General features: G+C 37.1%; 1 protein-coding gene across 1 annotated transcript in view; it reads right to left on the minus strand.

Annotated features, from left to right (window-relative positions):
• The window catches only part of Sol1 (CUB domain-containing protein Sol1), a 202,224-nt gene that overhangs the window by 103,768 nt on the left and 83,144 nt on the right, over nt 1–15,312 (minus strand). The window contains exons 6-7 of the mRNA XM_018542596.1: nt 10,868–11,079; nt 9,533–9,607 (exon numbers count right to left, since the gene is read on the minus strand). Of these exons, the coding sequence (XP_018398098.1) occupies nt 9,533–9,607; nt 10,868–11,079 (287 nt within the window). The remainder of the gene's footprint in view (nt 1–9,532; nt 9,608–10,867; nt 11,080–15,312) is intronic.

Below are 15,312 nucleotides of genomic sequence, written 5' to 3' on the forward strand. Positions count from 1 at the left end.
GGGGAGGGTGAAGGGGGGGGGAGGGGGAGTAGAAAGGAGAAGACGGGATAAAAATGAAGGGAAAAGGCTGACGGGAAAAACGGCAAACATATTTTTGAACTTCAACGGAAAAACGCTGTTAAACCGATCGACAGAAGTCTCGCGAGTTCATAGAAAGGACGTAGACGGGCGGAAATAGGAATTAATGAACCTCGGATCGAGAAACGGGATAGCGAGTGGAGGATATTACGTGTTGAGGATATGGGCTTGCCAATTACAATCGTATCCGAGCGGCTAGCGCTCCCACGAGGCTTGCAGTCGCTTACCGACCGTTTCTATCCAACAGCGTCCAATACAACGATGCAGCCGCTGATGCACATGCGATGGTTGTGTACATACACGCATATCGTAAATATATAATATATACACGCATACGGAGATGTGTGTGGTGTGTGGATATAGACATGTATAACTATAGAGCGGCACGTAGTGTATACAGGCAACTCCATCGTCGTTTCTATTTTCCGTCTGTTACACCGCAACTTCGAGTCAGTCAACCACAAAATGTATCATCCCCTAGTTTGTACTCCCTGGTTAAATTAGATTTTATTGGACTGTTATCCATTCTACGCTCCCAGAAAGTACTTCTGGTCGAAGCAATCACAGCAGTCGCGTATCGGTTCAAAATTCGTCTCCGCTCCGACAGGTCGGGTGCGGTCTGCATCGAAAAACAAAGCCGAGACCTGCCGATAGTTTTCGGTTTTGGTTAATTCTTTTCAATGTATCGCTATTTTCACGTTTCTTTGTACATATTATTCATGGTAGGGAAAAAGAAGAATTTTTTTCGACACTTTTATTCAGCGTGTCGTAAAAGGTTAAGCGGATGATCGTACGAAGAACTGCTCTCTCTCTCTCTCTCTCTCTCTCTCTCGAAGCGCAGCTTATTTCGAACGATAAATCCTACGCTTAAAAAAATATAGATATCGGAAGCGAAACGCTCGTTGTAATGTAGGAATACTTTAAGCGTTTCGCATAGTATCCAGATTTAAAAGCTCTCATATTGAGTACCCTCGTTTAGCTATTGTAGTTTTTCGCCCGGCTAGAAAGGTAAAACTGACGAGGTAAAACGAACGCACGTGAAACAGCTTATTCGTGCCGCTAAGTTTCCTCGATACCCGCGCGACGTAGACAAACTGTCACAACTTCCTCGAAATTGTCGAGGCTGAACACCCTATCATCCCTCAAACTTCCGTTTTCGAAGCCGTGTCGTGCACGTGAGCGTTTCCGCTTACCTTCCGTTGCTCTAACTGACTTTAAAGGATAATACACGTTATACATTGATCGGTAACATTTAGTCAATATCCTTACAAACAATAATTTGCATATAATTATTCTTTAAATCAGATCGCGCAAAATCAAGGATTTGCATCAAAAATACGACCATCGATTAGTATTTTAATTTAGAATATAGAATATATTAAAAATAATGAACAGAGAAATGCAAATATATTATTAAAAATTTCTCAATAACAAATTTCTGTTAAGATATTTTCGTTCTCTAGAGAATGTTAATCCTCGCAATTACTGGAAAACTGTGAATGTTTATTACTGAATGCATGTATTTGTGTCTAATAAAAGTGCACGGGGATCGTATCTGTTTGGGTAACATTGTTTGCCATCCTCGCTAAACTTCGCAATATCCGGTTTTTACAAACTTTTATAATGGCGGGGATACACTTTTATTCCTCTTCCTCTTAACTTAAAATAGTGATCATAAAATCACGACAAAACTCTACGTTTGAGAACACAATTGAAAGACCAAATGGCTGAAAGAAAATGTCACGATGTATAAGACGTCCCGAAACTATGGCCAATCTCCTTTCATCTATAGATTCTTTGACCAGTATTAAATTGATCTTTCTCTAAGGAAAATTTAAAGGCTTTTTAATACTTAAAGAATATATTTATTAAAACTCTTATATACGATCGGTAAAGATATAATTTTGTTTTAAAAATCATTTTTTGTTTTGATATAATCAAATTAATGTTTTTGAATAAATACAGAAAATACAGGTAGAATATTTTTTCATCTTTTAAAAATATGTAAATTAACAGAAACGTATATATTAATAAAAAAAAGTATTTATATACCAATAGCAATAAATAAAATATTACGATTTTGTATTATACATGTATTGTAAAATTAATTAAATTTGACATTGTAATTGTAATTTTTGAAAAAAATATATACCACAAATTAATTCTGTTATTTAAATGTTCCTTTTTTTTTTTTTCCAATAAAACTCTCATTATGAAGGCTCCATTATAAATGCAATAACATTATTAAAAAAATGTATTTTCGTTATATAATAATATTTTCCATTCTTGAATGACTACAGTAACAATAGTAATAATGCACATGCATCATTTATAAGTAAATCACTTTCATTATACATCACTGTAAAGATTGCTAAATCAATATACTATTAAACTCTCTTTCACAAATAGAAGTCGCGGTAAAAGGGATGTTTCTTGATTATCGAACGCTCGCTATGTGTGCTTTAATGTCGCAGTAGTTTCTTATACCGAAAAACTATTGGAATGACGACTTCGTGGTGAAAGAAACTACCAAACACGTTTTGCGCTGCGTCTTCCCGTGAAGTCACCCTTCCTCCTTACCCCCTCGCGTCGAAGCTGCTACGAGTGCAACTAATGATAATTGTTACGACCGTCGTGGCGGTGGCTTTTATTTTGCGGGACCGTTCCCGTGGTAACGTTGCAAAAACGCGAACGTTAGCGTCGAGCCTTAGCGCAAACTTTGGGCAGACGAAGATTACGCGGCAATAACTCGCGGATACAAGCGCTCGTAATAAATGTATTCGTTCGCGGAAAAAGTTGCCGGTAAAATCCGCGAGCTTCCGGAGAGCTTCTTACTATCCTTACTTCCTCTCCGGAGAGCCTTTACTTCGTCTTCTTTTCTAACTCTTTCTTCCCGCTCGTCTCCGCCGGTTACTCGCGAGAGAGTCTGATTTTTTCATGATCGAGAAATCGTGTAGCGCGAGCGTAAATATTTTATCGCGCGTCAGACGGAGGGATTGAGGTAGTTCTTTCGAGTTAGAAATTTTTCGAAAGTCAAAAATATATCTACTTAAATTTGAGAAAGCATGGTGTACGTCACAGCCAAACCTACTAATATTATGTCTGTTACAGAATAGAAGGAACTTCACACCGCATCTTGACGCTGAATTTAATGCTTAAATGAAGTGGTCGCAAAGTGACTATAGAGTAATGGGTGCAACCAAGTGGACGGTTGCACGCTTTATCAAGGCTTAAAGACACACAACCGACACTTCTTTCCGGCGTTTCCCCGCAGATTAGAAAGTTCAGAACAAGATTAACACACTGATATAGCGCGCGCGTACTATTAAAAATTATTAACTAAATTTGCTGCGGACTGTGAAGCCAATATTGTCTTTATTACTTTGGAAAGTTCCGCCCTAAAGCTCAGATTTTATGATTGCATTAATCCGTCTGTTCTTTTTTTATTGGCCAGTGGCATTTATTAATAGAAATATTAAATATAACGAAACCAATAAAACACGTTCTAAATACGTTTATCTGTGAATTTGGAATATCAATTAATAGGCCAAATTGTATCTGTTAGATCATAAAATCAATGTTTTTACCAGTACGCGATTCCAGTTCTCGTAATATCTGTTTTTTGAGCAAACATTCGCGCAAATTCTATCTCTCGCGAATGGAGAAAATATTTATTTACTGTTTAACGTGCCGGTTCCATAGAGAATTCTTTAAATCCTCGGCGCAAACGCAAGAGAATCTTTTTCAAAGGTTGAAGCGGTTGAAAAATTAATACGGGTTCCTTTGATTGTCCGCTGGTTCCGTCACCACTCCACACATGCGAGAATATGTCGTGTACCTACTGCCAACATATATCGGACGAACTACTGGAGGTATGAAATAATCATTTTGATGGTAATATTTAAAATGGTTAAGTCTCGAGTGAGGCATTAGTCGGAATAATCCATGACCACGATTCTACGAGGTGTGTCTCTACATTTCTAAATTTATTTACGGGACTACCTTTCCAACAATTTTCTCCTACGATGATCGGTAAATGTCTTTGAATCCCTTTTTTAAATCAACTACGTAATAACGACATAATATTCTAACTTATATTAGTCATATATTTAGATAATTGATAAAGAAATAATAATCATGATAATTTTGAAAGTCGCCTGTCTTATAGTTTAGGGTCAAACATATAACATTTATTGTACATATAAATAAGTTTCCATCTTGTGTGAAAACTTACTTGTCATTAGCAACTATATACAATTATAGTGAAAAAATATGATCGATGTGGTGAGTGTTGAATAGCCACTACGTTTACGCGACCAATTCCAGACTGGCAAATCGGAAAACTCGTTTGTCTTTATCAACAGCAAATGGCGTACAGTTCTGCTCAGTAAACTTCTCTAGCCCGTAGCAATTTAATCCACAGTTCATTAAACATATAAATGTGGCGTAAATGATTTTATCAGTGCAATTTTACGTGGGTTGTATTAATAGGCATCTTAATCATTAACAATATATCTATTCTTTTGTCTTTCATCCGCAAAAAGTCAAAGAAAAAATTATTAAGACAATTGGTGCTCGAAAAGTGAAATTCGCTTATGGCTGTTAATTCAATCGTCAAGGCGCGCGAACAACGTGGTAAAACGATCGAGGAAGTCCCGTATCCGCAGGAACGGGTTGAATACGAATTTTACGATACGCTAGGGTAAGTACTGTTACGCTTCATCGATCGAGACCGATCTCCGGGCCAATATCTCATCCTCGCTTGCGGTCTATTAGATTTCTACGGCTTCCGAGGGGTCACCGTCTCCCCATCGTCTCTCTTCCTCTTTTCTCCATGGAGAAAAGGGCTAACGTAAATCGTGACTCTTTCAACGTCAATCCCTGAAAAGCGCGCGAGATGGATCTTATACATTTCCGACAGTCCGGGGGACTTACCTCGGAACGTTCGATTTCGATATCCCGACCGCACACCCGGAGAAATCGATAGCCAGTCGCCGAATCGACGGCAAAAGATCCACTGCTTGCAGTCACGACGATTTATTGGCATCCCGTATGATTCGTGCGGCGAGGTGCGCGAGTATTTCCCAGCTACATGTTAATGCCGCTCGTCGCATAATGTTTATGAATAGCTTTTGCAGCGTTACCTTCTATATAGAGCCACGCGCGAATCGAAGCAATTATTCAAATAGAAAAACGAAAAGGAAACATAAACAAACTAATTTGTACTTGTGGTGCGATACTGCATTTTAATTAGTTATTTAGAATATTACAGTATATTGAAAATAATTTTCAATTTATAAATACCCCTTGCGATCACACAAATTGGTGTCTCTTCTAAATCCTTTTTTTATAGTTGACACGTGAATGTCGTAGTAATTTTTGCACTGATAGCAAGTGAGACATTTGAAGAAACTTTTTCTCAAATGAAGGAGAGATAAAAGGTAAAATGCTCGGCTGTAAATTTCAACGATCGCGCACGCAGTGTCCGCTGAACAAGTGTCGATAATAGGATCCTACAAGTCTCTTTTTTTCACCTCGGCCGGTTTAGTACCCACTTTATCACGCGAGGTCGTTTTGTTTCGAGTAGATCGTTCTGCATCCGACACATAGACGCAGGTGGGCGCGCTTTATGGCCGATGTTATTATGATCAAACCTTATTGTGTTGGATGTCGTCGGTAGGAATAGGATAGCAAGTATTATTGTGTCCTTACGTTGCTCTTTCCCTTCCCTTTTTTCCTATCACATCTCATTGGCGATGTATAATAATCTCTCCCTTTTCATCACGATACATTTGCGTGTAATGGCTTGACGTACTCGAGTAAAAGAGTACCACGAACTTCTCCGTGATTAAGTTACATTTATGACAATTTTAAATGAAGACCGTTCAAAATGTTGAATAATCGGTTATCCAAAATCACGTTTCAGCTGATGGATTCTCAATGAATCACGACACAGTTACCGCTCCAATTGACTAATTTTTTTTTGTAAAAAAATACTAAAAAACATTTGTTTTCTCTTGCGATGTGTACAACGCAACGTTCATACATATTTGCAGCCACTTGTTCAATAAATTAGCGTATGATAAACAATAACTAGAATTGAGGCGTACAGTATCAATGTGTCATTCATTATGTATGTAGGAAATTTACCGATATACGTATACCTGTATACTTGATCAGCACGTTAGTAGAATATTTTTAACTAGATGCGTGTGCAATGTGTTAGACGAGCGTACATATTCATAGCTGATGAATAATGTGAATATTCAAGAATATATAAAATTGGAGTGCTTGCGCTCCACTTACAGCCATGTAAATTTGTCATTCCGTTCATAAATTATGAGCTATAACGACACATCAATCTAGAGTTCGCAATATTACTGGGACTACATTATCGCAATTACGAAATAGTTACATGTCATGCATCATCAAACTCATTGACAGCCGTTATTTGTAATTCTTTAGATTTGTCCGATAAACGCGCGGCATCAACGTCAATCAAATTGACAAAGTCATCGCATGTAAATGCGATACGAGAATTTAAAAGATTAATTTAAAAAAAATCTCCAACAATATTATAACACGATACAACGTTACTGTTTAGATAACATTCATCATCTCTTCACGGAAAAGAATCTTTTTATTCTAGCCCTTGACGGAAGGAACGATATTTCATCGGCAATTAAATCGCTCTAATAGTAGTAAAGGAAATTTGTTATCGCAACTGGGTACGTCGTAGGAAGTTTGCGACACTTACATCTTAAGTGTAAAGCGTGCGCACTGCAGAAAGTTATTATTAGTTTCACAGGAAAGCGTACTTTCCGGCTTGGAGACGAGCGTAAAATACCGGGAAACAACGTTACGTCGTTTGCAAAGTTAGCATCGTGCGAGCATAGCACATACATAGCACTTCCCCGAACGTAGTGAGAAAATTGTAGAATTTCGATCCATCATTCGTACGTTCCCGTTTCGTTTCTCTCTCGCATTCTCGGCTCTCGGCCGTACCGTTTCTCGCCGTATGACGAAGGTCTGGCATAGCCATCAGAATTTACCGTCTCGCGGCCGACATTATCCGCGACGAAATACGTCATTTTTCGGGAAGCTAACGCGTATATACGTTTAGCGGAACATTACCCTCGTTGACGCGCGCGCACACACGCGAGTTTGTCCACGAACGTTATTTATTGCTCATTCGCTTCACTCCGCGTCGTACAGTAAACAGCGCGGGATCTGTAAAGTGTTGCAGAAACGTTATTGCGTCCAGTGTATATCAGTATACAATTTGTTCTTTCTCTCACAATTAAACGTGAAAAAATTGGAAAACTTGACCATCCGTGTCCGATAGAACAGCTTCCTCCGTCTATTTATCGGCGCACTTAATTTCTACGGTAATTACCTTATCGACGTCCATTTCACTCCCGTTCGATTAAAAAAAAAAGGAAAAACGAGGAAAAAGGCGAGAATACGCAGAAGTTGGCCCTTAGTACGTTTTCACGGTGCGAATCGACGATATTTTCACGTAACCAACCAATTACGTAAATGAAGCCCACTCTTACTACGACGACATTGCTCATTTCTCACTTTACGTAATTACAGTTAGTGCACAAACGTGCCAATCGAAATCTACCGATATCTCTTTGAAAACATTTCCATCTTCCTCTTGTGACCATTAATTCATCCCTTGACGATCTCGATGCTGAAGCGAGTGCTTCAGGGAGACTGCTTATTATTGCTTGGACATACCTTATATAATATAAAAGGTGTTATGTCGATTTGATAATCAACTTTTTTCAACGATAACCCAACAAATATGGTAATACAAACTTTGCATGTAATAACACTTAGGCGAATACAAATAGGCAAATATAACGGACACAGATTTAACGATAGTTATTTTAAGGTAACCCTAAATATTATGTGGAGGAGAGTCGAAAGAACGGATAGGATGGGCCTTCATAAGCTTCGGTATCTCGTAGGATGGCTTCCATTCGAGCCTCAAGAACCCTTATGACTTCGTTGTGTTGGTAAAGGTTCTCATTGTCACGCATTCCTACGTATGCCGCAGCTGTTGTTGTTCACCCGTATTAAGAGATAGATTTACATGAGTAAACATGTTAAGGTCTTGAGTTCCACGTATAAATTGAAATTAGAATCAAGTCTGGGAGTATCTGAATAACTTGAATGCATTAAATGTTGTAGGACCGTATAAGCATATACATATATACGCGTATCAAAAGCGATTTCTGTATAAAAATTATAACTTGAAAAAAGGAAACAGACTTAACTATACAATTTAATGTAAAATACGAATATTATATTATATAAAGGTACTTCTAACATATCTTTTAGTTATTATATATTATTATGTTATATAAAAATATATAATATACAGAAATATGAGGTAATTAAATGATGCTGCTAAATTGCGCCTACATGTTAATAAAAGACTGAATAAGTTGTAAATTCAGGGCCACACGTATACGGAAATCAAAATCTGATCAACGAATTCTGTTTATCAATTGAATTCATAGCGATATTTAGGATATAAGACAAGCATCTTGTTTTCATGAAAAAGCCATAAAATTCCAGGAGTCCATCGAGCTTTCACCATCGTCCGTAATACGAGTGATGATTCTACAAGCGCAAGTACTCGCAAAGTTTATACGCCGCTACGTTACGGAGAAGTTATGTGTCGAGGGCTCTGGGGAAAATCATATTTCTACACGTATTCGCCGACATTCATGTTGAAGACATCAAAATAATCCTTTTAAACAACGACAGGAGCCATATACCCACGAGGCTGATGTTACCCTTATTCTTTCAGACTTCATAAAAGTATGTTACGTCTAAAGTAAAATTTTATTTTACATCGAGGTATCCTGTTTCCTAGACTATCATGCGTCACGTTTCCCAGATTACATTTCACTCGTTCAAAAAGTCGTGGATGCGATAATTTTTCTATTTTTTTTTTGTTCACGAAATTAGCAAATCTAATATATTTATTAGGTCTACAACTTAATTCTTAGTCCCTACTTAATCGATTAAAGCATTTATTTAAATTTAAATCTTTTTCTCGCTATACAGTCGTTTTGAAGCGTCATCGACTCAAAACAATCATCTTTTTTTCCGAAACGGAAACCGAATTTCTTTAGTTACTTTTATTAGATTAATATTTGTTCTTTTATAATTTGAAACTTAGAAAAAGGGCCGAGAATTAAGTTGCAAACCTAATATTATAATACAAGCTGTATTACTTGGGCGTAAGCATCCTTGTATTTTTTTCACATTTAACCGAGATAATGTTTAAAGTAAAGTCCCGATTTTGTATTTCAGCTCGTACAAATTTATTCCGCAAAATTTATCTTTTGCGAAGAGAGTGCCATGGGACATGGCGAGGCAATTATTGATTAAGAAAGGTGATAAATCGCGTTCACAGCATGCAATGTATACTTACTGGTAGCGCTGACAGCTGGTCCGATGACTGAGTACTTGGGGTTCCCCGTAACAGCTCCTGGGACCTTGTCCGGCTCTGAAACACATTATTGTAATTATCTCCAGAATATACAGTACCGTTAATTACAACAGGGAGTCGCGTATGCAATGGACCGCAGCCAATCTACCAAGTACAAAGGATCTACCCGTATGATTCATCGTCTTGTAAATACATTAGGTTGTATTCTTGTTGAGAGTGAGAACAGTAGTGCTCAACCCTTTGTCAAAATAATGATCGAATGTCGTATTAATGTCAAATTTGTCAACCTATGCTCATTGATCATATACTGAGCAAAGATATTACCAACAATAATGCGTTGCAAATATTACACAATGACAATTGTACAATTGTATAGTACAATGTAATATTGTTGAAACTAAGTTATCATATGATAATCAGTATTATCGTTTATTTTATACATATTGTATCTATTAATGGCAATGTCGAAAAACATAATAATAACAATAGGTAAAATCAAGGAATAGTTCAAATATGTTTGAAAAATGTTGGATGGCTTGACCAATTACCAAGTAAGCAAAGAAGAGCTTTCTCTCTAGATGTTACAGTTGGAAAGCTGCACGATCTTCCTTGCCGACCGTGAAAAGCTTCAGCATTACCGGAAAGCTTCGCAAAAGCTCTGTTTCATGGCGCTTTCATACATGCTTTAACATAGCGACGCGTTTTGTTGAGCTTTTGAACTTCGAACTACAATACCGACTGACAATACTTTAGCGTGTACTTTGATAATTTAATATTATCAACTAAATTTTTAACAATACATAACTTCTTTTTGACTGTAATCATTTCTTTATGTGAAAATATATTTATGTCTATCAAGAACATAAAAGTGTACTTTAACGAAGGTAAAAGTTATATGAGAATTTTTGTGTTTACGAGACAAGAATTGTCATAATAATATGATATTGAATGATTAGAAAAAATTGATAAAAGAGAGAAAGTTTAATTATATCGCAAATCTGTTAATTTTTATATTAATGAGAAATTGCTTAATATATAAGTGAAAAAATGTAGATAAACTGAATTCTGAGCGAAATCTAAAAGATCTTTCTATAACTATGTCTTGGAACGTAATATACAGCCATGGATAATTTAATGGCTCGTCCCACGACTTTAGGGACTCATCTGAGTAGAAACTTTCTCAATGGCCGTGGTCTTACACATCGCAGGAGATGAGACGATGTCGAAGAAAGAGGAGTATGACCGTGGCGGGATCGAAGGATGGTCAGGAGGGTGGATTTTCGTGATGTCGACAAGTAATCGTCGTACGTTACTGACCAGGATGCAGCGCATCATCCAATGGCTGGAATTGGAACATCGCCTTGAAGCCCTGGCCCGGCCATTCGGAATTAGCGACGAACTCGACGTAGAGACCTGGTCCTGTGCTGAGTACCTCCACTTCCGTTCCCTGGTTGCAGAGCACGGCTATTGTAGGCTCCCCTGAATCTGTTCCGTCGTGTACCTTGATTAAATCTGCTCTATTCAGACAACTGTAACAGGACAAGCACATCGCTTTTCGTTAAAAGCCGGCAACTTATCGATACATTACCTTCAGATTAATCCGCTCTAAAATATTTTCTTTTAACCTAATTGACACTAGCATTGTTAAGAAGTAATAGAAATAAAGAAATCAATTGATAAAATATATATTTATGTAATGTTGTCCCCTAATAAGCTTTGAGCTGTCAAAGCTTATTTTACTTTAGAATTAGAAATTTATCTACAGAAAGAATTAAATTGTGAAATGGGACGCGTAAATAAAGAAAGAATCCTTGAGATTCTCGACAATGAAAGTATGTTAAGTCCGCTTTGAGTTCTGCGGCTCTTCTAGATAACACGCACGAGAGGAAACGGGATCGAAAGGGAAGAGATGAGAGGTAGAACGAAGCGAGACAGTTCAATGGGGGTTGAAGGTGAAACTGTAAAGAGTGTACAGTGACAAAGGATGGCATCGTCGACAAGACGAGCTGTGGGCGTCAGGCCAAGGAGAGAGTCTCGACGACCGACGATTCGTTCCATACGTGTACGCGAACTACTCAACTCGATCGAACCGAAGAGAAGTATTACATCTTCGATGCCTTGAGCCTTAGGAATCGTGCACTACATCGACGGGATCGCTGATTCGATCGATTTAAAGGCTTGATCGATGATGGCAGACGGGATAACCTTATTACTTGCACGGGTTAAGCAATTACGTTGGCAGAGAAAGATTATCGTCGGAAGAGCCAGAGATTAAAGAGCCACCCCTGTCCCGCCTGTTCGTTCCGCTTCCTTGCCTCTGAACCTACACGTGCGACTTCTGACCTCACTTACACGTGCACGATAACGTCGTTCTTTATTGAAGTAATGCAGTAAGATATTGTGTATCTATGGCGAATTTCAATAGAAACATGAGATTATTTCCAATTACAATCGCCGACTTCGGATAAACATTATAATGAGTAGACGCGCAAATCTCAAATCTGTTTAAAACAATCAAATTGAAAAGTTTAACTATTAAGTTAGTGGTGCGCGTGAGTTCAACGCGAAGGCAAGCAAATCCGTCTATCAAAGTTAATCTAGCGTAGCATCGCGCGCCCGAAGTGTGTACACGGAATTCTTCAAGTGTCCAACAAGATTTACTTCGGGCTATCACCGACTCCATTTTGCTCTCGTCGATTTTATTCGTATTCCGTCTACTATGTCTCAGTGGCTATTCCATGAATATCGTTAAAGTAGCGTTTACCTTTGGAAACTTGAATTCAAGCGTGAAAGCACGTTGAAGTATCGAATGGTGGTACAAAGAACTGTTCTACATCTTCCTTTCCTTTTTATTAAACTTTTCACAAGTTAACGTATATATAGTAAAGGATTATTCATTACTTATACCCATAGGAAGAGATTATTGATACTGTCGATATTATATCAATAGTTCCCCTACACAACTATAACATTATATGAGCGAATGAGCGGCGTATATGCGTGCACTTGGATAGAGTAGAAGTGTATCGAGTGTTGGATGGAGAAGTCTCTCGGTATCCATCAGCACCATTCACGATAATATCCGAGTGCATCTGACGGAGCGGCTTAACGTTGATATATGGAGGCATTTCTCAGCTCTTACCCGAGCTCTTACAGATTTTTACCACCAAGTCTTGGAGGAAGTGCCATCGGCCACGATATAAATTAACGTTATCGATCGTAGATTTGTAGACCGTATTTCGCGTATTGCCTTTCAATTCGATGGATCTTTCCCTTTCTCGCACTATGTTTAATCGAGAACGCTGTGAATATTCAAGTTGATATATTTATCAAATTTCTCTCCTAAATCAATACCATTCTAATTGTAAAAAGTACGATTTAATTGATCATTCTGCAAATATAAAATAAAATTTCTTCTTTTAATCAGTTATATTATCATTTTATAGATTTCATTTACTAAAAAATAATTAACGCCGTGTTAGATTTTTATAAACGAAGATTAAACGAAAATTCTGTTATAACTATACCGATATGTTTCATGAAAGCGTGAACAGTAAACAATTGTATGAGTCGATGTTATTTGGTCAGGTTCAGATATTCTCTTCTGATTTCATGTTACGGCAAAAGCATTCATCCACTATGTAACCACTTCGTATAAATACGTCAGCGTAGAGTTAATATTGAGTCTATTTATCTCGTTCTACAAATACTGTTGGATTCATCGGCATTCATGAAAATATGAATATATCCAATTAATTTTTACATTACATTAAAGAATAGCAAATATTATTGTACAAATATTATTAGATGTTATATTGTATTGTACAATATATTTTTAATACAGACACGTTTTTATTACAAATGTATAGGATTGAATGCGTAAGTTATTGAAAAATTACATCCCAATATTTTTTTAGAGTGAATAAATTACACAGCGCTACACGTAAATTAATTATTTAAAAATTGTAAATACTGTCATAAAAATAAGTTTTTGTCGCATTGACAGTAAATTGCTCGTGAATCACTATGTTACTAGACCTCGATAAAACGTACGAAACAGAATATAAAGTGAAGTTTAAATGAGATTTGTGTGATACCAGTTTTATGCTCACAAAATAAAACCATCACTAAATAAAGTACAAAGCTTAAAAATTTAGGCAGTAATATAAGTCTGAAAAGAATAGATACAATTATTTCAAATATCTATAAACAATTTTTAATATTAATTTCTTTTCCTACCGTATATTCAACGCACATCTAATATAATTCAATTATAATACACACATACATAAAATAAAAGTAATTTGTAAACGAAATAAAATTATTTTAAACACTTCGCACGAACACGAAAGCTATAGTTATTTTTAGGTTGATATTTTCTTTCTATTTTCAGCTGTGTTGTTTTTACACTGAGATTTATGTATAATAGTATAATGCGATTTGAAAATTGCTTATTATTCATATCTCGTTGCACTCACTGTGTAAATTATATTTGCTTTCGTATTATTTGAGCCAACTCCATTGTATAACATTTTCTCAATTTTCTCAGATTTCATGACCTCGTCACATTTCTTATATTCATGAGATATATCTAGTAAAATTGTTTTTCAAAACTGTATTTAAATTAAATTTTCATCGATAAATTATTTTAAAATGATCATTCAATTCGGCTAAAAGGTTATTATTTCGTAACAACATTAAGTATAATAAAAATCTCATCTTGACAATAATTTGTTTCAATATTTTTTGCACAGATTTTAATCGCAAAATCATCGATTCTGATTTCAGAGTTCAAAGTTAAAAGGTCACTAACGGAATGAAATTAAGGGAGCTCAATACCGAATTAGGACAGAGTTCGAGGATTTATCAAGGATTAACTCCTGCACGCTGCAACTGCAAGTCCCCAGGCACCTCTCGTTTCTCCAAGTCGACCTCCCAATCACCATTCTCAGCTCTAAGTCTTCGCGCAGAGAGGAACTTTATGTGGGTTAAGTAGAATCGTGGTCCACGCGCCGTATTCAAAGGATCTAAAGGTCAGGTGTAACTGCATGACACACACACACACTACAGGATTTAAAAAGAGAATTCCTGTAAAAGTATATGCTATCGCTGTCAAGTTGAGATCGTATTGCGGCGAAATTAATTACAACGAGCGACGAAATTCGCGCGTTAAATTCGTGAGGCAGGATTTAAATCTTTAACAAAGACCGATAGAAGCGTAGTTCGGTAAAATATGTCGTAAATATCTTGATAAGATATTCGTAACGCTCGTTGGCTGAGTATAAAGTTTACCGAGAGTTACCGTGTAAAAATATTAAAAAAACACGAGAGAAAGAGAAAGAGAGATTTTGAAATACAATTTTAAGTAAAATATATAGGACTTGCTCGAAAAAAAAAATGTTTTGATCTTCAGTGCGTGCATACGAAGTCCAGGTTTGTCGCATTCTCAATGGAACAGACAGGAGGATCTATGGCAGCTAGCTTGAAAGGATTGGTAGTCAAGCTCGCAGTATTACTGCCTGGCAGATTTATGTCGGTAATATCTGAAGCATTAGCAGTTTGACATATTGGCGATCGTAAAATTTGGAGTCGCGCGCAGGAAGAGGCTATCTCTCATTCATAGACTGATAATACATCAGATCCCTTCGGGTTGGCGAGCGCGAATATGTATCTGGTCTCCCGCTGATTTGCATGCCGTAAGTACACGGAACATGAGCCCCGCGCACCCTAAGTACTCAGGGAACAGTACCGATCGCGGAAGA

This window comes from Cyphomyrmex costatus, unplaced genomic scaffold (assembly GCF_001594065.2).
Source record: "Cyphomyrmex costatus isolate MS0001 unplaced genomic scaffold, Ccosl1.0 scaffold337, whole genome shotgun sequence".
In the NCBI taxonomy this organism is placed as follows: Eukaryota; Metazoa; Arthropoda; class Insecta; order Hymenoptera; family Formicidae; genus Cyphomyrmex; species Cyphomyrmex costatus.